The sequence below is a fragment of the Ochotona princeps genome, chromosome 17 (assembly GCF_030435755.1).
Source record: "Ochotona princeps isolate mOchPri1 chromosome 17, mOchPri1.hap1, whole genome shotgun sequence".
Classification (NCBI taxonomy): Eukaryota; Metazoa; Chordata; class Mammalia; order Lagomorpha; family Ochotonidae; genus Ochotona; species Ochotona princeps.
In genome coordinates this window covers 35,371,215-35,394,006 of record NC_080848.1, presented here as the reverse complement: position 1 = coordinate 35,394,006, position 22,792 = coordinate 35,371,215, and the positions used below count along the sequence as shown (strand labels likewise).

At 45.1% G+C, this 22,792-nt stretch overlaps 1 protein-coding gene across 3 annotated transcripts in view; it reads right to left on the bottom strand.

The window, feature by feature from the left end:
• Positions 1-9,500, bottom strand: part of NLK (nemo like kinase) — a 141,931-nt gene extending 132,431 nt beyond the window's left edge. For 2 of the 3 annotated variants that reach the window (XR_192168.2, XM_058675536.1), the window contains exon 1: positions 7,849-9,424. Coding sequence is in view for 2 of the 3 variants with exons in the window: in XM_058675536.1 (XP_058531519.1) it covers positions 7,849-8,306 (458 nt within the window). In the remaining variant the exon portion in view is untranslated. Of the gene's footprint in view, positions 1-7,848 lie in introns of all 3 variants that reach the window. The other variant, XM_004593899.2, reaches the window with a different exon arrangement.
• Between the last annotated feature and the right edge of the window lie 13,292 nt (positions 9,501-22,792).

Sequence of the window (22,792 nt, the reverse complement as noted above, 5' to 3'; positions counted from 1 at the left end):
AATATCCTCATTTGAGGCCTACAAAAGTGCTGATCTTTAATCAGATGGCAATTAAAATACATTGACCAGTGAGCTACAACGTGTCAAAAGCTTTTACTGTGTAACAGCAGATACAATTCAATTAGCCACACTAATTCAAAACACAGATGTGAGACTGGGTTTACATAACTAGCACCAATCATCCCCTCTACAAACTCCCTCTACTCACACCACCACAGCTAACTGTTAAAGTTCAGTCCCAAAATAGTACCCCCAGAAGTCATCTTTTCATAATGCCAGAGCCTCAGAATCTTTTCTGATACTTCTTTCTTTAGCTAAGTACCTAGTTTCTGACTGGATGTATCCTGACTTTGTTAGGAGCTCATTGACAGTAATGCAACTATTGCCTCAGGCATGCTCTGGTGTCACCCCTAAGCAACAATAGAATGAAACTGACAATCTATTTTAGTTAGGAAATCACTGTTGACCAGCATTAGATGGCCTAGCCAACAAAATAATTCATTGGAGTATCCTTAATACATAGGGCATAAATAAAACCCAAATATAATCTTAACGTGACAGAGTATCTATCTACACAACAGCTTATTTCATTTACTGGTTAGAAGACAAACAGAGAAGTTTCTCTGGTCTTAAAAATTTCCACCAAAGAAATCAAAACAGAGCGGCCCGGCGGCATGGCCTAGTGGCTAAAGTCCTCGCCTTGAAAGCCCCGGGATCCCATATGGGTGCCGGTTCTAATCCCGGCAGCTCCACTTCCCATCCAGATCCCTGCTTGTGGCCTGGGAAACCAGTTGAGGACGGCCCAATGCTTTGGGACACTGCACCCGCGTGGGAGACCTCGAAGAGGTTCCTGGCTCCTGGCACTGGATCGGCGCGCATCAGCCCGTTGTGGCTCACTTGGGGAGTGAATCATTGGATGGAAGATCTTTCTCTCTGTCTCTCCTCCTCTCTCTGTATATCTGACTTGGTAATAAAATAAATAAATCTTTAAAAAAAAAAAAAGAAATCAAACCAGAATATTAGAGAAACAATATATGAACGGTGCTCTCTCTTAATCTTTTTTTTTTTTTTAGATTTATGTTTTTTATTTGAAAGAGTGACAGAAAGAGATAGACACAAACACAGACGTTCCATGTACTGGTTCATTCCCCAGATGGTTTTTATGGCAAACACTGGGCCAGGCTGAAGCCAGGAGTCAGAACTCCGTCCATACCTCCCACAGGGCAGCAGGAACGCAGGGACACAGGCCCTCACATGCTACCCATCAGCAGGGAGTCAAGGGAGCAGAGTAGCCCAAATTCAAAGGCAATCTGCTTTAACACAATGCCAGTTCATTCCTGAATCGCTAGGACATCAACCAACTCATAAAAATCACCAGGGACAGGCATCAAATTATCACAGCCACCAGTGAAAACCCGATGCTCAGAATTGTGAAGATGATGAAATAGTCCAGCTTACCACTAAAAGATTTTGATATTAATGAAAATTTCTACGGCTGTCCATGCTTTAAGGGTAGAAACCAGAGCTTAGATTGAAATGTATATTCAGCTTATACATTTTACAAGCATTCTTAGTCTTGCATAGCATGTAAAAGTACACTGTATCTGCCACTTCTCTCTGTAGACAAACATCCACTGCTACTAACTGATGGCTAAAAAGAAGTCATGTAATTTAGAGAGTTGTTCTAACTTTCAGAAAAGGTGATGTTTCTGAAATTTCTTTTTTAAGAAAAATTTGTTCTTTTGTCGAAGCTGATATTCAACAGTACAATATGAAATCTCTCCCCCAAGAATAAAACTAGTTTCCTCTTCCGTTATAATTTTTTAAGGATTTATTTTAATTATTTATTGCAAAGTCAGATATACAGAGAGGAGAGACAGAGAGGAAGATCTTCCATCCGTTGATTCACTCTCCAAGCGGCCGCAATGGCCGGAGCTGAGCCGATCCAAAACCAGGGCCGTCCTCAACTGCTTTCCCAGGCCACAAGCAGGAAGCTGGATGGCAAGTGGGGCCACCAGGATTAGAATCAGCCACCATATGGGATCCTGGTGCGTTCAACGCGAGGACTTTAGCCACTAGGCTACCTCACTAGGCCCATGCTATGATTTTTTAACATAATTTTAAGAATTCTGGTCAGGAGTCTAACTACAAAATGATTTTCAATGTTACGGGCTACAGAGTTTCCATCATCAAGAAACTAGTACAATATCATCATGTTATCTTTTACTCTGCATTTGCTTTCTCCACTTATCACCGTCACCTATAGTTTCTCAAAGTTCTTTTTAGTTAAAACGAACAATATAGATTTCCACACTGCTGGTTTCACACGGATGCTCAGTTGTGTCTAGAAGAGCACCCATTTCCCTTTCCTGGTTTAGATTCTGCTTCCTCAAAGCACTGTGGACAAAGCAGACCTCCCCCAACCCAAGAATTCAGCTGTGGCTGCTAATCTTAGCTGATAGCAGGGAACTTCCCAACACTACATACAGACTCTTAACCTGAAAAACAGTTAACACTGTACTTTGTACATTTTTTTTTTACTTTTTTTCTTTTCTAATCCAACGAAATCAAGCATTTTCCCCAAACATAATCCAAAATCACTCTCCATTTTCCCAAACTAAAGTTTGCTACTTGTGGATAAGAGGACCAGAGCCAACATCAGAAGACAAAAAAAAAAAAAGCCTCTAATGCTTACAAGATGAGCAAGCTAGACAAGCACCTTCATGTATAACATTTACACTTAATTTCTTAGTCACACAAATTTCCCCTATATTATCAGAATCTTTATTGACAATTCACGTATCATCCAGAAACAAGTAAAATGAACTTCAACTTAAATTCAACTTTAACATAAAAAGATAACTTTCATTTGTTATGTTATGCAAAGAAAAAATTTTATTTTCTTCCCAGCCCAGAGATCCACAGTGGAAAACAGTGTAGATGATGTAAGTGTAACACCTGTCAAATACATACAACCATGTATTACTTTTTATTTGCTTACTTTCAATTCACTGAGAACAGGGCGGAGTGCTTTCCCCTCAGTTCTGGATTCAATCATCTTTTAACTGAGGGCCCCTCTGTGGAATTAGTGGGTACAGCTCCAAAAGCAGTCAGAAGGTTGAGCTCACCTGGTCAGTCTGCCATTCTTGAAGTTACTTCATACTAACAAAGCAGCATTTTTTCTACCAACTATAATTTTAAAGACCAACATTTATTGAGCGCTTACTATGTGCTGCAGAGTATGTTCACTGGGTTGCTCCAAGCCTACAATACGTATTACTGCGGCCCTCCTTTTATAAATAGGTACAGGAAGGTTAAATCCAGATCACAGAGCTAACAGGTAACTAAGTTTCATTAGTGATACTTCAGTTTTGCAAGGCAGTTGAAAGTAACCCAGCTTAGGTATTAGAAGAAAATTCAAAGCTCTTCAATTTTACTTAGAGTACAAAGACAAAAAAACAAATAAATCTTAGGATTTCTAATCAATTAATTAATCAGACAAGTCAAAAACCAAAACACTAAGTTATAAGGTACACATTTCTCCAAGACTCTTTATCTAGCCAGCAAAATGTGTCATTCATTCAGTCTTAGGGTACCAAGGTCAAAAACGGCTTCATTTTAGCAGTCCTTTACTCTCATATAGTCAACTTTCTCTAACTCAAAATCACTCTTCATTTGCCTCTGCAAATGGGAACTACAGGCAAAATTAACTTATTATTATTATTCTCATTAAATGACCAGATTTTTTATTTTTGCATTATGAAAATATCCATATAAACCTCTGGAAGCCTTGACATCTGATAATGAAGGTCAAATTATATACAATGTTTTGATAACCCATGAACATACTACTACTGGCAATGAATGCATCTCTGGTTACCCTACGATCATATTACCAAGTAAACTGGAACCTTTACTCTGAGATAAAACACAACAGACAGCTGTTAATGAAACCTTAATTGAACTGTCAAAGTACCACCTTTACAGGCAAGCTAATGGGTAATTCACCACTTTTACACAGCTGTCCAACACTGACAAGTTTTTCCACTAGTTAAATTCAGCAGAAAGATAAATCAAGTTAGGTAGAATAAATTGTTCATTAATAAATCTGAATGGTAAAATGCAGTATCACTTCTACAACATTTCTCCTTGTCCACATGCAGGGAAAATGTCCCTCAAATTACATGCTGGTTTTTTTTTTTTTTTTAATTAATTAGCTTGAAAGGCAGAGTGTCAGAAAAAGAGACAGATTTTCCACTTGCTGGTTTACTCCCCACATGGCTACAACAGCCAGGGCTGCGCCAGGCCAAAGCCAGGATCCAGTTACTCAATCTCAGTCACCTGCATGGCGGCAAGGCTCAGACACTTGGGCCACCATCTCCTGCTTTACCAGGAGCTTTAGCAGTGAGCTGGACAGAGGCAGAGAAGCCTGGGACTCAAACCAACATTCCAGTATCAGAGGCCCTCAAACGTAGGCCCCTCCATGCCACTTTTTTTAGTCATTAGCACAACTGAGTCAATGTTCAGGGGAAAAAATGAGGGCTTCCTGTCATAGGTTAATAGGATGAGCACTTGCAAAATACATTTAATGAAAGCGTATTTCAGTAGATGTAAATCTTAGAAATCCCAAGTTGTTATATGGTATGACTATCATTGGAAGAACATTTTTATGTACCATATTAACCATTTTGGGAAATATATACTTACTTCAGACCCATAACATGATTGGTTAAAAAGCTGAAAATCTTGGGCCCGGCGGCGTGGCCTAACGGCTAAAGTCCTCACCTTGAAAGCCCCTGGGATCCCATATGGGCGCCAGTTCTAATCCCGGCAGCTCCACTTCCCATCCACATCCCTGCTTGTGGCCTGGAAAACCAGTCGAGGACGGCCCAATGCACTGGGACCCTGCACCCGTGTGGGAGACCCGGAAGAGGTTCCTGGTTCCCGGCTTCGGACAGGCGCGCACCGGCCCGTTGCGGCTCACTTGGGGATTGAATCATCGGACTGAGGATCTTCCTCTCTGTCTCTCCTCCTCTGTGTATATCTGGCTGTAATAAAATAAATAAAACTTAAAAAAAAAAAAAGCTGAAAATCTTACAAATATCTTTGTAAGATATTTGGATTTCAGAGGATATTTGGATTTCAGAGGACTGGTGCAACTCCAGCAGTTATATTCCAAACATAATCAGCAACTCAGACAGCAAGTCATCAATATGGAAATAGAAAAAAAGGAAAGTATTTGCATACCAAAACACACACCTGGAATTTTCCCTTTCCAAATCAAACTGGAATTCACCTGTTACAGATGATAAAAACACTCAATGTAGGAACTGAAAAATATGCTTAGAAAACAGAATAGGGCCTGGTATGATAGTTCAATTAGCTAATTCTCACCTTGTAAGTGCCAGGATCCCATAAGGGGCACCAGTCCATGTCCCAGCTGCTCCACTTCCCATCCAGATCCCTGCTTGTGGCCTGGCAAAGCAGCAGAGGATGGCCCAAAGCCTTGGGACTCTGCACCCGTGTGGGAGACCTGGAAGAAGCTCCTGTTTCCTGTCTTCAAATCAACTAAGCTCTGGCCGTTGAAGTCATATAGGGAGTGAGCCAGTGGAACAGAAGATGTTTCACTCTGTCTCTCCTTCTCTATCAACTCGTCTTTCCAACAACAACAACAACAAAAATAAATAAATAAATAAATCTTTTTAAAAAAGAAAACAGAGGATAACCGGCCATGTGAGGACACCATGAGAGGGCAGCCACAGACGGGCTTCCAAAGAAACCAAACCTGCTCACATCTTGATTCTGGATTTCTATCCTCCAGAATCATGCTGGAAAAAAGTTTGCTGTTTAAGCCCAAATAGAAGGACCTGACCAGGAGCTCAATTAACCAAGCAGTACCGATGCCCCAGCACCGACGGTCCTTAACCCTCCCCCCAGGGGTTTACACAGTCCGCGAGACAGCAAACACAGACCTGGTGTACAACAGAAGGTGTGCACAGAGCAGTACTTCAAACAGATGTTGCAAACCCCACAGGTGGCAGAAGGGGTCACTGAAATCCACAACGGAATCAAATCAAACACATCTGGATTTCCAGTCATGGGTGATTCACAATACCCACCACCAGAATGGCTGCTGTGTGAGACGTTTCAGCACTACAGTTCTTTGCAGCTCTCCCTTTTAAAAAAAAAACTTTTCCTTACCATAAACTTGAAGTTAAAGTTTCAACCAGTCATATCACCTTTTGACAGAAATTTAAGTAACAACATATGTTCATATTAAAAAATGGTACAACTCATTTCCTTTTCAGTCTCCCCAGTTCTTAGTCCTAAATGCAAAGCATCAAAATCAAAGCGCATATCCAGAGCGAAACAACAACAAAAACCCCACCCAAACTCTCAAAGTAAAACAGTGGAAAAATCTACAGCAAGGAACAACCGTTTTTCCTGTCCCCCTGACCACTCCTCATAGCCTGGAAATCCTCAAGGGTTAGGCAGGGAACAGCAGTGCACAGCGCAATCCCCGAGGACAGGCTGTGGAAAGCCGGAGAGCTACTTGGGAACGCAGTGTGGCTGGGGAGGTAACGCCGTCAGGTTCTAACCCTCCAGTGACCCCCACAGCTTGGAGAAGGGAGAACACAGCAGCAACCTCCCTCGCAGAGACGCACCGCAAAGGTGACTCCACTAAGAGGTGGGGCCCAGTTCACCTAGTTGCTTAAGTTATAAAATTTGAAACACAAACACTAAAACAGCCAATTATAACACAGGAAGGATAGTCCTATCAATTCTAATCTCAAAAACAAGGACAAAAAGAGTTATTTACTACAGTGATTCCAAAGAGTTCACTTTTCTATAGCAACAAGATTTTCTAGACATTGCTAAGAATCTTTTTCTGAATGTACTGAAAATATCAATGCATCTACCACAGCAGAATGCTTCATCACTGGGGGGAAACTCAAGTTCATTCTAGTTCTGATAGGAGTGTATTTCATTACTAAGCAGTAACTTTCCAAGGAGGGGAAGTTAACCCCTACACTGCACTTAAGAAGCCCAGAAAACTTCAAAATACCCCAGAACTGGCAAAGGCCAAGCAACTTAAAAAGCATACTAGCCATCACAGCAACTGACAGTGGGATCACCAGCAACTGAAGATGCAGTGACACTAAAACATACCCTGAATGTGGGCCACTGCATAGCTACAGTCTACTAACCTCATTTGTGGTACTCATGTGTGATACTATATTTAATGCATTCTTAGCAAAAGGCTCAAAGCTACATACAACTGTAGCCTTAAGGTTTAAAATAAAACACTCAAGCAATGGTCTTAACTGGCTCCTCTGTGAACCCCACCTTCCTTCTAAGGATCAAGAAGAGATAGGCAAAGTGTAACCTAATGGCAACATTATTTAAAAACAAAACAAAAAAACCTCAAGTTTGGGTCAGTCATTGACATTTGTTGCAACTGGGCAAGGAACCCGACAAAATGAAGCACGTGAAAGAGGACAATGAGAATCAAGACATCTTTGCATGAGTATTTCATATATTCTTCTTGACCCTACTAATAAGTGGCTTGTTTAGGTTCTCTGCAGGAAAGTTTGCTTGCCCCTAAGTAAACTTAGGGGTGTAACTCATGAACAAGGTGCTCTACCCAAGGCTGCCAAAGCTGGACAAGCACATGCCTGAGCAACCTGAGCGGCCAAGCCTCTTTTCCACTGCATGGAGGGTGCCTTCCAAGAGCCAAGGCCGCTCTTGGCTTTGCTTTTGGCCAATATGGAGAAAACCCAAGTGGCTTCGCCCAATCACAAGCTTGAAGAGCACAGGAAGTGCCGGTGGTGGTCTTCGGATACTCACCAGACAACGCCAAAGGCTCCATATCCGATGGGTCTATCGGGCTCAATGTCCAGCTGCTGCTGGGGGTGATGCGAGTGCTGATGATGGTGCGCCTTCACGGTGGCAGCGGCAGCAGCCTGCACCTGAGCTGGGGCTGCTGCGGCTGGTCCAGGAGCCTGTCCCGGTGCCGGTGATGGGAAATATGGCTGTTGTTGCCCAGGGTTTAACATGGCGGCGGCTGCGGCCGCTGCAGCGGCTGCCGCAGCTGCCGAAGAGGTATGCTGCTGTACAGGGTGGACAGCAGCAGCCGACCCCGGATGAAGATGGTGTTGAGGGTGGTGGTGATGGTGCAGGTGAGGAGGAGGAAGGTGTGGAAGGTGGTGGTGATGGGGGTGGTGGTGACCTGCTGCTGCCGCAGATGTACCGCCATTGTAAGCCGCCATCATTTTTGCGTTGGCTCTTGCGCCACAAAGAGACATTAAAAAAAAAAAATGCCCTTTGATTGGAAAGCAAACTGGGTCAAGCTGTCATTTGGCCATTTAAAAAAAAAATGGAAGAAAAAAAAACCCCACTCACTCCACCTCAGAAAACAGAGCGGAACTGGCTTTATGTCTTCATCAGTCAATCCAAATAAGTTAGAAGGAGATCTTGAGTGTTTAGTTTTGGAGGTGAGTGTTGAGTGGAACGGTGTGGGTTGCCCCCCCCCAAAAAAAGTAGAAAGAAAAAAAGAAAGAAAAAAAGGGGGGGAGAAAAAGGAAAAAAGGACCCCTTCCCCCCAGGATTCCTGCCACAAGTGGGTACTAAAACTCCATTCTTAATTTGGGGGCGGTTCCAACTTTGACTGTGGGAATAAAGGCCAAGCCTCCCGACCTCCTGAACTCCTCACACGGAAAGGATCAGGTAACACAGCACCCCTGGAATCTCCTAAGAGGGTTGACTCATCTACCCCTTCCATTCCCACATCCTTTTCTAAACACCTACCACCTCCTCAAAAAAACACAATTGGTATTTAAAAAAAAAAGAATCCAACCACCCTAAATAAGACGGATGGGGGGTGGGGTGTAATGTTCAGGGAAAACTGCTTCCCCCACCTCAAACTCTCGGGCCCTTCCTACATCTCCCCCTGGTCCTGGCCGGCTGGACACGATGGGGGCGAGGGCGGTGGTACCAAACTTTCCTCGGCAGAAAAGAACCAGGGGAGGAGGCTGGAGGGACGGAGTGAAGAGAGGAGGCGACAGACAGGACGGAGAGGAGAAAAAGAACCGGGGCAAAAGTGAAGGCAACGAGACGCAGGGCGGAATCCAAGAGCAGTGGGCAGCACTCGGACGCCCAGACACAGGGAACCGCCCCGGGAGGAGGTCAGGGTCCCGGGGCCAAAGAATAGGAGCCCCGGGAGGCGGCCGGGGGACGGTCGGAAGCGAGCTGACTCCTGCCCCCGCCGCCGCCGGCAGCTTCTGTGAGGAGGGTTGGGGGGGAGAGCGGGTGGGTCCCCCCGCGCGACGGCCCCCGCAGGGCTCAAGGCTGCTCCGTCTCCCCCCCTCCCCCCCCACCCGGCTTCCGTCCCTGCGGCCGCTTTCTCCTCAGCCGCCGCGGCCGCCTTCTCAGCCGCCGCCGCCTCCTCAGCCGCCGGTACCGCCGCGGCCGGACTCACCTCCCCTAGCAAAGCCGGATAGAGCGGAGCCAGCGGCGGACACGCGCAACCAGCCGCCGAGGCCCCGCCCCCGCCTCGCGCTGACCGGCTGCCCTAGCCAATCCACGCCCACCTGTGCTCGCCGGCCTCCAATCCTGGCCCGGGAGCATCAGACAGGCGCACTGTTGGACCAGTGGCAACAAAGTGTGGGTCTCCTGGGGAAATCCCGCCCCGATACTGGATGGGCAGATAGAGAAACCAATCAAACGGCAGAGTTGGCCCTGACGGACAAGGCTGGAGACCAATTAAGAACCAAAGAGCTCCGTGACATTTTCTTTCGCCTCTCTCTTTTCTTTTTCTTCTTTTATTTTTTTTGGCAAGAGCAGGAAGCTGCGTGCTAATCCCGCCTGCAAAGGCTGGAAGACAGGGCCGGCACGAAAGAACCAATCATGAGCCTGAGACAAAGACCCAACTAACCAATCCTTGAGTTGAAAGTGAAGTGGGTTGGGACTGGGACCAGATAGACGCCTGATTTGGCAAATGGAAAAAAAGATTGATCTGGGTCCCGCCCTACAGATCTCCTATAGGGCAAAAATGTGGAGAATTCTCTGTCATATCGCGGACGACCTCTTCAAGGGGCGGCACCGATCAAAGGGGTGTGGTCAAAAAGGGGGCGGGCACCGAGATGAGAAGGCGGTGTCCACATCGTGGCTGGTCCATTGATAGAACCATCCATAACCCATTGAAAGGTGTAGGATGGGAACAGATAAGAGGAGAAACTCCGGACCCAAGGTGACTCTAGAAGACAGTCACAGAAGAAACTCCGAGTAGATTGAGAGCCCGTAACCGCTGGCCGGTCCTCCCATGGTTAATCCTGATCTTGGCAAATGGCTTTATCTCCAGTATTCAGGACTCCCTCCCAACAACAGATAAAGATGTTGCTACAAATTAAAACAAAGAAGGTAAACCTAGCAACAGTAATTTTCTCAAGTAAATTCAGGATACTGCATCTTTCTGAAATATCATCTTCCTCAAGACTTCTCTAAATTTACTTTTTTGAAAATATGACATAATAAACTTACAGTGGTTAAGGTCCTCTCCTTGCACGCGCCAGGATCCCATGGGCGCCGGTTCTAATCCCGGCAGCCCTACTCCCCATCCAGCTCCCCGTTTGTGGCCTGGGAAGGCAGTCAAGGACCGCCCAAAGACTTGAGACCCTGGCTCCTGGCTTGGATCGACTCAGCACCAGCCGTTGCACTTACTTGAGGAGTGAACCATTGGACGGAAGATCTTCCTCTCTGTCTCTCCTCCTCTCTGTATATCCGCCTCTCCAAAAAAAAAAATAATAATAATAAGCTTACAGGACCTTTTGATTAAGAAAACACTATTCTCAGAAACCTGGAGGTGAGCTCTGGTTCCTTCCTTTTCTGTTCACTCTTTTCCTCCCAACCAATCCACAAGTCTTAAACATTTCAAAATAGCTCCCCAGCCACCACAGCGTTATCCAGATTCACACCTGTAACCTCTTTAACACAGCTCCTTGTCTGTAGGCTAGCTCTCCTTTACTCTAGCCTCCTCCAAGGGTTTAATAATATTAAAAATACAGACATTTCCCCTTACCTGCAATTTTATTTTTCCTGGCTCCAGTTACCTGCAGTCAATCACAGTCTGAAAATATTGAATGGAAAGTCCCCAAAATGAATGTAAGTTCTAAGATGCACATTCTTTTGAGTAGCAGGTTGAAATCTCACACCAACCAATCTTCACCCGCCCAGAGAGGTGAATCATTCAGTGTATCCACATATACACAATGTGGATACCACCACCCAATAGTCACTCAGTAACCCCGGTCTGGATTCTAGATGCATCCATATGGCAGAATGTGTGGTTTCAAGTAACCTTCAGAAAATCATGTGCCACACCTGTCATTCATCTTATTTTGTAGGCATTGTATATCTTGCCACATAGGTATTGTGTTATTGCCCATTTTTGCCCATCATCACAAGAAGACTAAGTATGGTCCAGAAGGTATTTTGAGACCACATTCTTGTAACATTTATTAGTGTATAATTATTCAATGCTATATTATACATAATTATTAATCTCTTACTTGCCAAATTTGTAAGTTGAAATTTATCATAGATATGTATATATGGGGGAAGAAAACGGTATTAATAGCATTTGTTTATGCCGAAAGTTTCAAGATAGAACACTGGGGGATCTGCTGTACAAACTTGACCCTGTCCCTACTCTTAAATGAAATCAGTAAATCTAAATAGCTTGCCATGACCCGGTTCCTGCCTAACTCAAGGACTTTATCCCTCACCTCTACTTTCATACTCGAGATGTTCTGAACTTCTTAGAGTTCCTCAAATGCTTTTTTTGCCTCTGTGCTTTCATTCATATCTCCAGCCTCAAACACTTCCTGTCCATCCTCCATTCCTCAAATTCATCTTTCTGGTGTTTGCTGTAAACCTCACTTTAAAAAAAAAAAAAAAAAAGCTTGCATTTTCCATGTTCTATAGTATATATCTCTGTTAGGCGTCTCCCTCACAACACTGAGGGCTCTGTATTTTAATAGCTGCTTGAGTTTGATCAGGAATGAGAGCTTGTCTAGCTCAGTGTAGCGTGTCGGCTTCCTTGGGCAGTGTCTGACAAAGGTGAATTGAATTTGCATGAGTTACTCAGGGCAGGAGAAATGAATACAAATCTGAGTTATGCCATTTGGAAGTTTTAATTCTACAATTTAGGCACTTTAACTAATCCTCAGCCTCAGGAGCTTCAACTGATGTAATATGTGCCTCGTCAAACTGACATGAGGATTAAATAAAATGATGGTTAGCAAATTGTTGATATTCTACATAGGTTAAGTCTCTTCTACCCTTACCATCACTTAATATTTGAGATGCCTTTCCAATATTCCAGTGTACAACACTCACCTCCAAAGTGAAGTTTCCTAGAAGCTTCTGAAACAATCACTGTTACAGCTCAGACCTACTGACTCAGAATGGAGGATGGCCAAGAATCTGACAAACCTTTCAGGTGATTCCTATAGGCACTGATGTTTGAGAAACACTGAAGTAGAGGAAACAGGCTTGTTCTAAGACTCTGGTTACTTTTTGGTGCCTTGTGTAGTACTTACTACATAGCAGGTGCCTGCAGGGCAGTGTTTGGTGCAGCAGACAAGATGCCTGTGGGAACTCCAGCATCCCCTAGCAGAGTGGCCTCTGCTTGAGTCCTGGCTCTGCTTGAGATTCCCAAGTCCCTGGGACCCTGCACTAGCATGGGAAACACAAAAGAAAAGCTCCTGTCTCCTGGCTTCAGATCAACTCAGCTCTGGCCATTGAAGCCATTTGGGGAGTGAACCAGTAGATAGAAGATGTTTCTCTCTGTCTCTCCTTCTCTCTAATAACCTGATCTTCCTTTCTAATAAAAATAAATGCATCTTTATTTAAGCACCTGTCCTGAGCCCATAAAATTGTAGATGTTCAAGTAGTTACATTAAAAACCAAAAGAAGCAGAATTTTTAAAATAGATTTTAGAATTGGTGTGTGGCACAGCAATTAAGTTGCTGCAGGAAATGCCTGCATCCTGTATCAGAGTGCCTGGCCCAAGTCCCAGCTCCTCTGCTTCCTATGTAGCTTCCTGCTAAGACACATCCTGGAGGCAGCACATGATGGTTCAAGTACTGAAATCCCTGCCACCCAAGCGGGAGACCTGGATCGAGTACTGAGTTCCTGACTTTGGCCTAGGCTTGTCCTGGCTGTTGAGGGCAATAAGGGAATCAACCAGTAGCTACAAAATCGGTCCTTGTTTCTGGGTCTGTTTTTCAAATAAAATCTAAGAAAAACTTTAAAAAATTACATTTTATTGAATCTCATATGTACGAAACATTATAATTTTAACATGAGCAATATTAAGAGATATTCATACAAAGGACTTCAAAAGATCATGGAAGGGCCCAGCATGATAACATAGTGGTTAAAGTCCTCACTTTGAATGTGCCAGGATCCCATATGGACGCCGGTTCTAGTCCCTGCAGCTCCACTTCCCATCCAGCTCCCTGCTTGTGGCCTGGGAAAGCAGTCGAGGATGGCCCCAAGACTTGGGACACTTCAGCCACATGGGAAACTTAGAAGAAGCTCCTGGCTCCTGGCTTCGAATTGGCTTAGCTCCAGCCGTTGCAGCTCACTTGGGGAGTGAACCATCGGATGGAAGATCTTCCTTTCTGTCAGTCCTCCCCTCTGTACATCTGCCTTTCCAATAAAAATTTAAAAATCTTGAAAAAAAAAAGCTCATGGAAAAAATGAGAAGCATGTTTATCTTGGTATCAAAAATTTTTTTGAACTCCATAATAGTTTTTTACATAAGATATATTTTTGCACCAAAAGAAGCTCATACTTTTAATTTTGTTTTCCATGAACTTTTTAAGGACTGTCATGTGTGTGTCACATGTGTGTACTTAATCTGTATGTACAACAAACTCCTTCAAATAAAATATTCCATTTTCTCAGGCTCACTGATCAGTGCTCATTAGCCACGTGGGACTGGTGGCTGCCATCTTAGGAAAGATCTAGGTCATGTTTGAATGCTCGCTCTGCCCCTCACTAGTCACGTGACTTTGAATAAGTTTCTTAACCTATTTTAGTGTGAATATCCTTGTCAGTGAGAGGGGATCCCCAACTTCTGCAATTGTGATGATTTACAGAGACAATCCATGACAGGCACGCAGCCATGCGTCTCCTGGCTCCCCTCTTCAGGGGCAGCAAGTTGGCTGGTTATTGTTAGCATTATAATCTACAACCAAGTGCCCCAGATGTCAGATGCAAAATACACTTTGGGTCGTCTCAGTTCATGTGCCCAGCATTCTATCCACGTGAAGTGACTGGCCCCTAAACATATCACCAGACAGTACAATTTCCGGCCCTTTCCATTCTGTTCCATTTTCAGGAGCTGAGCATGATGAACGAGAAGTTGGAAGTGAGTCAGCAGGATAGCACTTACAGCCTAAAAAAGCAAGCAGGACATCGGAATGCATAAGTAGGAATATATGTGCAGGAAGTGGGAGGCGATCTTCCCTTTCTACCAAGAACTGACTCGCCCCTCAGTTGTCTGCAGACACTTTGTGACTCTTAGGCCAGGCCCGAGGTGCAGGGCAATTAAAGGACCACAGAAGAGGGAGCACCTCATATTCAACAGTGCTAAGGGCCTGACACATGTTATCGTGTGGGAAGTCCACAAAACATACCATTTTGCAAAGCCAGGGTAACTTGCTGAACTTGATGCAGCTAGTGAGGGACAAAGCCAGAACTTGTCAGCTCCCCAGTGTCTGTAGGTTCTTCCCACTGCACCCCCCCAGCTGGAGGGAATGACTGGGAAATGGTGCTCTGAAGTCTTAGAGTACAGGGCAGAGCAGGCAGAGCAGACTTTCACTGCTGGTAGCCTGACTCCTCCCTCACTGGGGCAAGATGCTTTTGTAACAATATTTTAGATGCAAAACCCTTAGCATCAGGCTGATCAAAACATTTCTTTCTTTTAAAGATTTATTTATTTTATTGGAAAGGCAGCTGTACAGAGAGGAGGATCTTGCGTCCAATGATTCACTCCCCAAGTGGCCGCAACGGCCGGTGCTGTGCCAATCTCAAGCCAGGAACCAGGAACTTCTACCCGGGTCTGCCACGTGGGTGCAGGGTCCTAAGGCTTTGGGCCATCCTCAACTGCCTTCCCAGGCCACAAACAGGGAGCTGGATGGGAAGTGGAGCTGCCGGGATTAGAATTGGTGCCCATATGGGATCCTGGCACGTTTAAGGCAAGGATCTTAATCATTACGTTATCATGCCGGGCCTGATCAAAACATTTCAAAATAGATTCCTATCTGTGGGTTGTGCTTCTCCAATGTGGAGACATCTCCCTGCAGGCCCGCCTCATTCTCCTACTTCCTCTTCCAGCCAATTCTATCCACTTGTCAAGGCTCTGCTTTTGACCTCTGAGTCTTGCCCTCCCTGGTGGAACTTTGCAAAGGGCATGGGGGGAGGGAATGGTCTACAGCATTTATTTGAAAATTGTGATATGAATAACTTGCTAGCTGTTTGGGCACTTCACACTTTCAGCTTCTTCTTCTCTGTAAGGGGGACAACAATTTTGAGGCACAAAGTAACCTTCTGAGAAAGAAATAAGGCCGTGAAGTACTCTAAGGAGCGTGCAGCAGAATGCCCAAGCAGGCAGCCACTCCATATAGTGTCTTCCTTTGATTCTGTGCATCATTTACCTGCCAGTGCTCTCCCAGTGTCCATTTCCTGTGCTTGCTTTACCGTTTGCAGAGTCGGTTGGTGGAAGAGGAGCAGAGAAGCTGATGGCATGTGAGACTTGGGTCTTTGAAAATTGTAAAATGTTTGTGCCCCTAACCTTGCTCCTGAGCCCTCTGTCAGCTAGGTGACAGAGCATTAAGCTGTCAGTGCCAACGTGGAGCCGGAAGCTTGGTAGAAGAGAGCGTGGACAAGATGGCAAACCTTGGAAGGCTTTGGTAGTACTGTAGGACAAATGGCATAGCCAAGAGCACCTGTAGAGGACGTGACAACAGAAGCCAAACGGGAGAGTGGAACTATCAATCAGGGTAGGGTACAACACTGTCAGGTGTCAATAACATTTAAGACAGTCTTGGCATGGGCACCTCCAGGGACCTGAGTCCTCCAGACAAGTCTAAGTTCAGGTGTTGCTTAGGCCTTCTTCCCCATCCCAACAACACAGCCTCAGAGCCCCAGGGAAGTTCCCTGAGTATGTGTCCAAGGGCTCTGGCCTCACCTTACCCTTCTCTGTCATTAGCCCCTGGGTGAGATACACATCTCAGCTCCAAATTCCAGGACCAAACCTTAACTCTGACCTATGTCCTTGGCGGTGTGATTTAGGCAGTGCCTGAAACTTTCCTCCTCCCCAGGTGAATCAGTGCAAATTGATTTTTTAAAGTTTGAATATATTGTCAAACAATTTGCTTATCATTTGTGGCTATGATGTTGGCTTCTTCCTTTTTTTCTTTTCTTCTTTTCCTTTTCTTTCTTTTTCTTTCTTTCTTTTTTTTTTTTTTTTTTTTTTTTTTGAAGGGCAGTTTACAAAGAGAAAGGAGTGGCAGAGAAATCTTCCACATTCTAGTTCACTCCCCAACTCCCCAAATAGCTGCAACAGCCAGAGCTGAGCTGATCCAAAGCTGGGAGCCAGGAGCTTCTTCCGGATATCCCTTGTGGGTGCAGGGTCCCAAGGACTTGGCCCGTCCTCTGCTGCCTTCCCAGGCCACAATCAGGGAGATGGATGGGAAGTAGAACAGTTGAGGCACAAACTGGCTCCCATATGGGATGCTGGCATTAGCAGGTAGAGAATTAGCCTACCAGGCCTAACTTTTTGAGTCTTGCTAAATAAAATGTAACTCACATGGCATGGGATATAGCAACAAATGCAGGGATATCTCATATTGTGATACAGGAAATGTCTTGTGGATCCATTTGCAGGCTGGACTCCAAATACAAGGTATTTTTTTAATCCAAAGGGCAATAGTGAATCATGCACAGGACTTCCATTGTTTTTTTTGCTACAAGGACTTTAGGTTTTCTAAAAGGTAACACTGGTTGCTTTCTCTGAAAATCCTTGCAGGCTAAGGTGTAGTGGGCTAGAGAGCTGCAACCTTAAATTGATATTTCTAGAACTGGTAGAGAAAACTAAGTTCTCCAAAACTATACCAAGCACTGCGTAGGCAAAGTGCATGCTGCACATTGCTGGCGGCTGGGGATCTTCTAAAATACATGGATGGCTTGGCCTTGGTAGTATACTGGTAAATGACGTTTACAGCTTAAAAACTGCTACTGTGGTTGACCTTTAAGCTACTGGTGTGACACCACTGAAGGAAGCACTGGCAAGAGACTCCCTCAGTGAGCTCCCCAAAGACATGTGGCAGCCAGCTTCACAGCATAGTACTGCATGCGACTCCTGACGGTCACATGCAGTGCTTCAGAGGATAGGGTGTGACCTGGGCACCAGGTTTTCCAGAGCTCCTCAGTGGCTTCCAGTGTGCAGCCAAGCCAGGAAGCATTGGCCTATGGGACTCCTTGTTAGTCCCAAGCACAAAAGTCAGACCCAGTTAGTGCCTTCCAGAGACAGTTGGGCTGTCACATTTGTCTCCCTGAATGGGTCCATTTTCTCCCTTTTGTAAGGCTCCATGGGAAACTAGGTCATCAGGAGGTCACTTGATGGGCAAGGTCTCAGAGTAGAGAGTATGGGTCCCAGATGGTTCTGAAGGAGAAGTCAGTGGGAGCATATGTGAAGAGCCAGGGTCACTGGGTCCATTTCATTGTCTCATTAGAATTTTCTGGGCTTGCTGGAAGGCTGATAAATGTCTGCTTCAGGACGCTCCTATGGGGATGTTATTAGCCTTCTATTAAAACTGTCTTCATTCTGGCTGCATGGCAAGTGCTTGATTTGCTTCATTCTTAATCGTTATGCCTTCAGCCTTGCTGATTGCGCTCTAGTCATTTTGGTTCAAGTGTACCCAAGTTCCTGCAGGGGAGCTGGGGGAGGAATGCCCATCTCTCCTACCTGGGTCAAGCCCTCGCTCTGGGTTCCCACAGGTGCCTGCTTTACATCGGGCCTCGCAGATGTTTACTTGTTTGCTGCCTTTGACACTTTAGGAGCTCCCTAGGGACAAGGACTGAGCTCCTATTTGCTTCTGTGCCATTGTGCCCAGTATTGGTTCTGAAGCTGAAGTAAACCTACATGACATCATAAAGAATTTTAAAATTTTATTATATTCTTCACTTTTAAAAAAAATAATAACTACCATGAAAAAGTAATTGATTTATTTTAATTTCATTTGGAGGCAGAAAACTGCAGATCTTATAGTCATTGGTTTACTTCCCAAATGCTCACAATAACCAGGACTGGGCCAGGCTGAAACTGGAAGGCCAGAGCTCGATCTTGGTCTCTCATGGTGGTGACAGAGACCAAGTACATGGTCTCTTCTGCTGCCTTTCCAACTATGTATTAGCAGAAAGCTGGGTTAGAAGTAGAAGAGCTGCGACTTGAACCAGGCAGTTGGGATGTGGACACTCTAAGTGGCAACTTAACCATTGCAGCAAACTTCTATCCTATTTGTTTTTAAGTTTTTATGTATTTGAGAGACAGGGAGAGAGACAGAGGCCAAGGTAGAGCGCTCTCCTCTGCTAATTCACTCCCCAAATATGCAGAACAGCCTCGGCCTGAACTGCATTAAGACAAAGCTGCGAATCAGGAACTCAACCTAGATCCCCCACACATGTGACAGGAACCCAATTACTTGAGCTAGCACCACTGTCTCCCTGAGTATGCGTCACAGAATGCTGAAGGCAGGACTCAGAGCTAGGTGTGGAACCCAGGCCCTCTTGGATAGGACAATGGTATCTTAACTGGGCTCTTAAACTCTAGGCTAAATCTCTGTTCTTTCAAAATGCTGAATTCAGGTGCCAATGCTGTGGTGATGTAAGTTAAGCCACTGTCTGTAGCACCAGCATCCAATATCAGCACTGGCTGAATCTTAGCTGCTGTACTGCTGATCCAGCTCCCTGCTGATGTACCTGGGAAAGCAGAAGCCAAAAGCCCAAGTCCCTGGGACTCTACACCTATGTTAGAGACCCAGAAAAAGCTTCTGACTTCTGGTTTCGGCCTGGCCTAGCCCTGTCCATTGTGACCATCTGGGGAGTGAACTAGCAGATGAAAGACCATCCTCTCTCTCTTCCTCTTTCTATCTCTGCCTTTTGAGTAAGTGAAAAATAAGTCATTTTATATATATTAACAAATGTGGAAAGTGATCCCAAAATTGTTGCTAGGGCTTGAGGAAGGGAGACAGGGAAGGAAAAGAAGTCTGTGAAGTGGCCCAGCACATGGTAGCCCAGGGGCTGAACGCCTCGTCTTGCACACGCCGGGATCCTACATGGGCACTAGTTCGTGTCCAAACTGCTCTACTTCCCATCCAGCTCCCTGCTTGTGGCCTGGGAAAGCAGTCAAGGACGGCCCAAGGCCTTGGGACCCTGCACCCATATGGGAGACCTGAAGAGACTCCTGGCCCCCAGCTTTGGATCGGCTCAGTTCTGGCCATTGCAGCCACTTGAGGAACCAGCAGACAGAAGATGTTTCTCTCCTTCTTTCTGTAAATCTTTTTTTCCAATAACAATAAATCTTTAAAAAAAAAAAATTCATTGTATTCTTCCATTTCTAAAAAAAAAGGGTATCTTATCGAGCAAATCGTCATTGCAGGAGTCAGGGCTCTAGGCCACAGAGGAGTGCTGGGAGGCCCTGTATTCCACAGCTGGAGATGTGCTTCAGAAAAGTATTCACTTCCCAGCCTTCCTGTCTGGCCATGAACCTGAGCAGACAGGGCTGTGGTGGCCTGCGACAGCCTTCAGTCAAGGAAATGCAACTGGAAGTCTGTTGACACGGGAAGTTGGGTCTCACAGGGGAGCGGCCCTCCCCAGGTCCGCTGTGGAACGGATGTGACTTGCTGCATTCAATCATTTCCCTTTGACATTGCTGACATTTTTTCAGCATTGACAAACAATTTGTAACGGGTGTTCCCATCTGTGTCTTCTCAGGAACATGGGCAAATATGTATTTCTTTAGAATAAACAGCTACTGTGCGTCCCTTCGTTACACAGTTTTATCTGATTCTCCCCTGGGCTGAGGGATGCCGTATTGTGACCTCTGAACCGGCTACCAGAGGGTGAACATCTTTTTCTCACTCCTTCAGTCTTAGCCTTTCAGACATTTTCCAAGATTGACAAGAACACTCAGTGAATCATAGTGCTGGAAATGAGATTCCCACAGCCTCTTCAGTCACACCCCTATGACTTCATGGGTGTCCCTACTTTCAAAACCTGCTGCTGTGCTACATTCAGAGTGTAGGGAATGCTGCAGACTAATAATAAACATCAAACTTCTTACTAAGCCACAGGCTTATTAACCATATACTTCATCTTTATTTACCTGCCTGGTCCATCACTTCCACATGAACAGCATTCACAGCAAATGAAGACTTTTTATACTGTGGTTAGTACAAGGACACAACTAAGGAACTATTACTACTTTAATTTCCAAAGATATTTTTAAAGATTTATTTATTTCGAAGGTCTGGTGACATGATTTGATTAGCTAATCCTCCCCTTTCCAGCGCCGGAATCCCATATGGATGCCAGTTTCTGTCCCAGATGCTCTACTTCCCATCCAGCTCCTTGCTTGTGGTCTAAGAGAACAGTAGAGCACGGCCCAAAGACTTGGGATCCTGCACCCGCGTGGGAGACCCAGAAGAAACTCCTGGCTCCTAGCTTCGAATCAGCTCCACTCTGGCCATTGTGGCCACTTGCAGAATGAACAGAAAGATGTTTCTTTTTGTCTCTCTTTCTGTTTATAGATTTGCCTTTCCAATAAAAATAAACTAATAATGTATTTTTAAAGATTTATTTGTTTTAACTGGAAAGTTAGATTTACAAAGAGAAGCAGAGACAGAAAGATCTTCAGTCCATTGATTCACTTCCTAAGTGACCATTATGGCCAGAGCTGAGCTGATCCAGTCAGGAACTCAGAGCCTCTTCCAGGTCTCCCAACGTGGGTGCAGGGTCCCAAAGCTTTAGAACATCCTTGACTGCTTTCCCAGGCCACAAGCAGGGAGCTGGATGGGAAACAGGGCCACTGGGATTAGAACCAGCGCCCATATGGGATCCTGGCACTTGCAAGGCCAGGACTTTAGCCACTAGGCTACCACGCCAGGACCAATAAATAATTTTTTAAATTTAATTTATTTTGCTTCAAATTCAGAGTTACAGATAGAGAATGGGAGAGACATAGAGATCTTCCATTCACCAGTTCCCTCTCCAAATGGCCACAATGGTTGGAGATGGGTTGGTTTGGAGCTGGGTTGGTCTGCAGCCAGGAGCCAGGGGCTTCTTTTGGATCTGATACATGCATGCATAGGCCCAAGGACTTGGGCCATCCTCTTCTGCTTGTCCAGAGAGGATTACAAGTGGAGCAGTTTGGGAGTTTGGGGAAGGTAAAGACAATACAGTGGCAGAGCATGGTAATCTTCTGCCTGCAAGTGCCACTCCACTTCCCATCCAGCTCCCTGCTTGTTGCCTGGGAAAGCAGTAGAGGACGATCCAAATTCTTTTTTTTTTTTTTTTTAATTTTTAAAGATTTTATTATTATTGGAAAGCCAGATATACAGAGAGGAGGAGAGACAGAGAGGAAGATCTTCCATCCGATGTTTCACTCCCCAAGTGAGCCGCAACGGGCCGGTATGCGCCAATCCGATGCCGGGAACCAGGAACCTCTTCCGGGTCTCCCACACGGGTGCAGGGTCCCAAAGCTTTGGGCCGTCCTCAACTGCTTTCCCAGGCCACAAGCAGGGAGCTGGATGGGAAGTGGAGCTGCCGGGATTAGAACCGGCGCCCATATGGGATCCCGGGGCTTTCAAGGCGAGGACTTTAGCCGCTAGGCCATGCCGCCGGGCCCAACGATCCAAATTCTTGAGACCCTGCACCCAAGTGGAAGAGCTGGAAGGAAGAAGCTGGCTTGTTCTTGTTTCCAATCAGCTTAGCTCTGGTTCTGTGGCCATTTGGGGAATGAACCAACATGTGGGAGATTTCTCTCTCTCCATCTCTCTGTAAATATGCCTTTCAAATTAAGAAAATATTGAAAAAAATACATTATTGGGCTCATCATGATAGTTCAATGGCTAAATCCTCACCTTACAAGCACCAGGATCCCATACAGGTGCAGATTTGTGTCCCGGTTGCTCCACTTCCCATCCAGCTTTCTGGTTAATGGCCTGGAAAATCAGTGGAGGATGGCTAAAAACCTTTAGAGCCTGCATCCACATGGGAAAAAGTTCTTGGCTCATGATCTTGGATCGGCTCGGCTCTGACCGCAGAGGTCATTTGGGGAGTAAACCAGTGGATGGAAGATCTTTCTCTTTATCTCTCCTTCTCTTTGTAAATCTGATCTCCCTTTCCAATAAAAATAAACCTTTAAGAACTTTAAAAAAGGAAATTTAAAAAACAACTTTCACTTACAACACATTTATTAATCTTCCAGAATATCCACAATAAAGTGGATATTTTATTTTATTTTTTAAATTGATTCATTATTTATTGTTAAAAATAAACTTCAGAGTTAGAGAGAGGGAAGAGAGAGTCAGGGAAACGAAGAAAGAAGCGAGCCCATCTGCTGGCTGGTCACCGGTGCCCACAACAAATAAGACCATGGTAGGACAAAGCTGGGAACTGGAAACTCAGTCCAAGTGTCCAATGTAGTGGCAAGAACCCAATG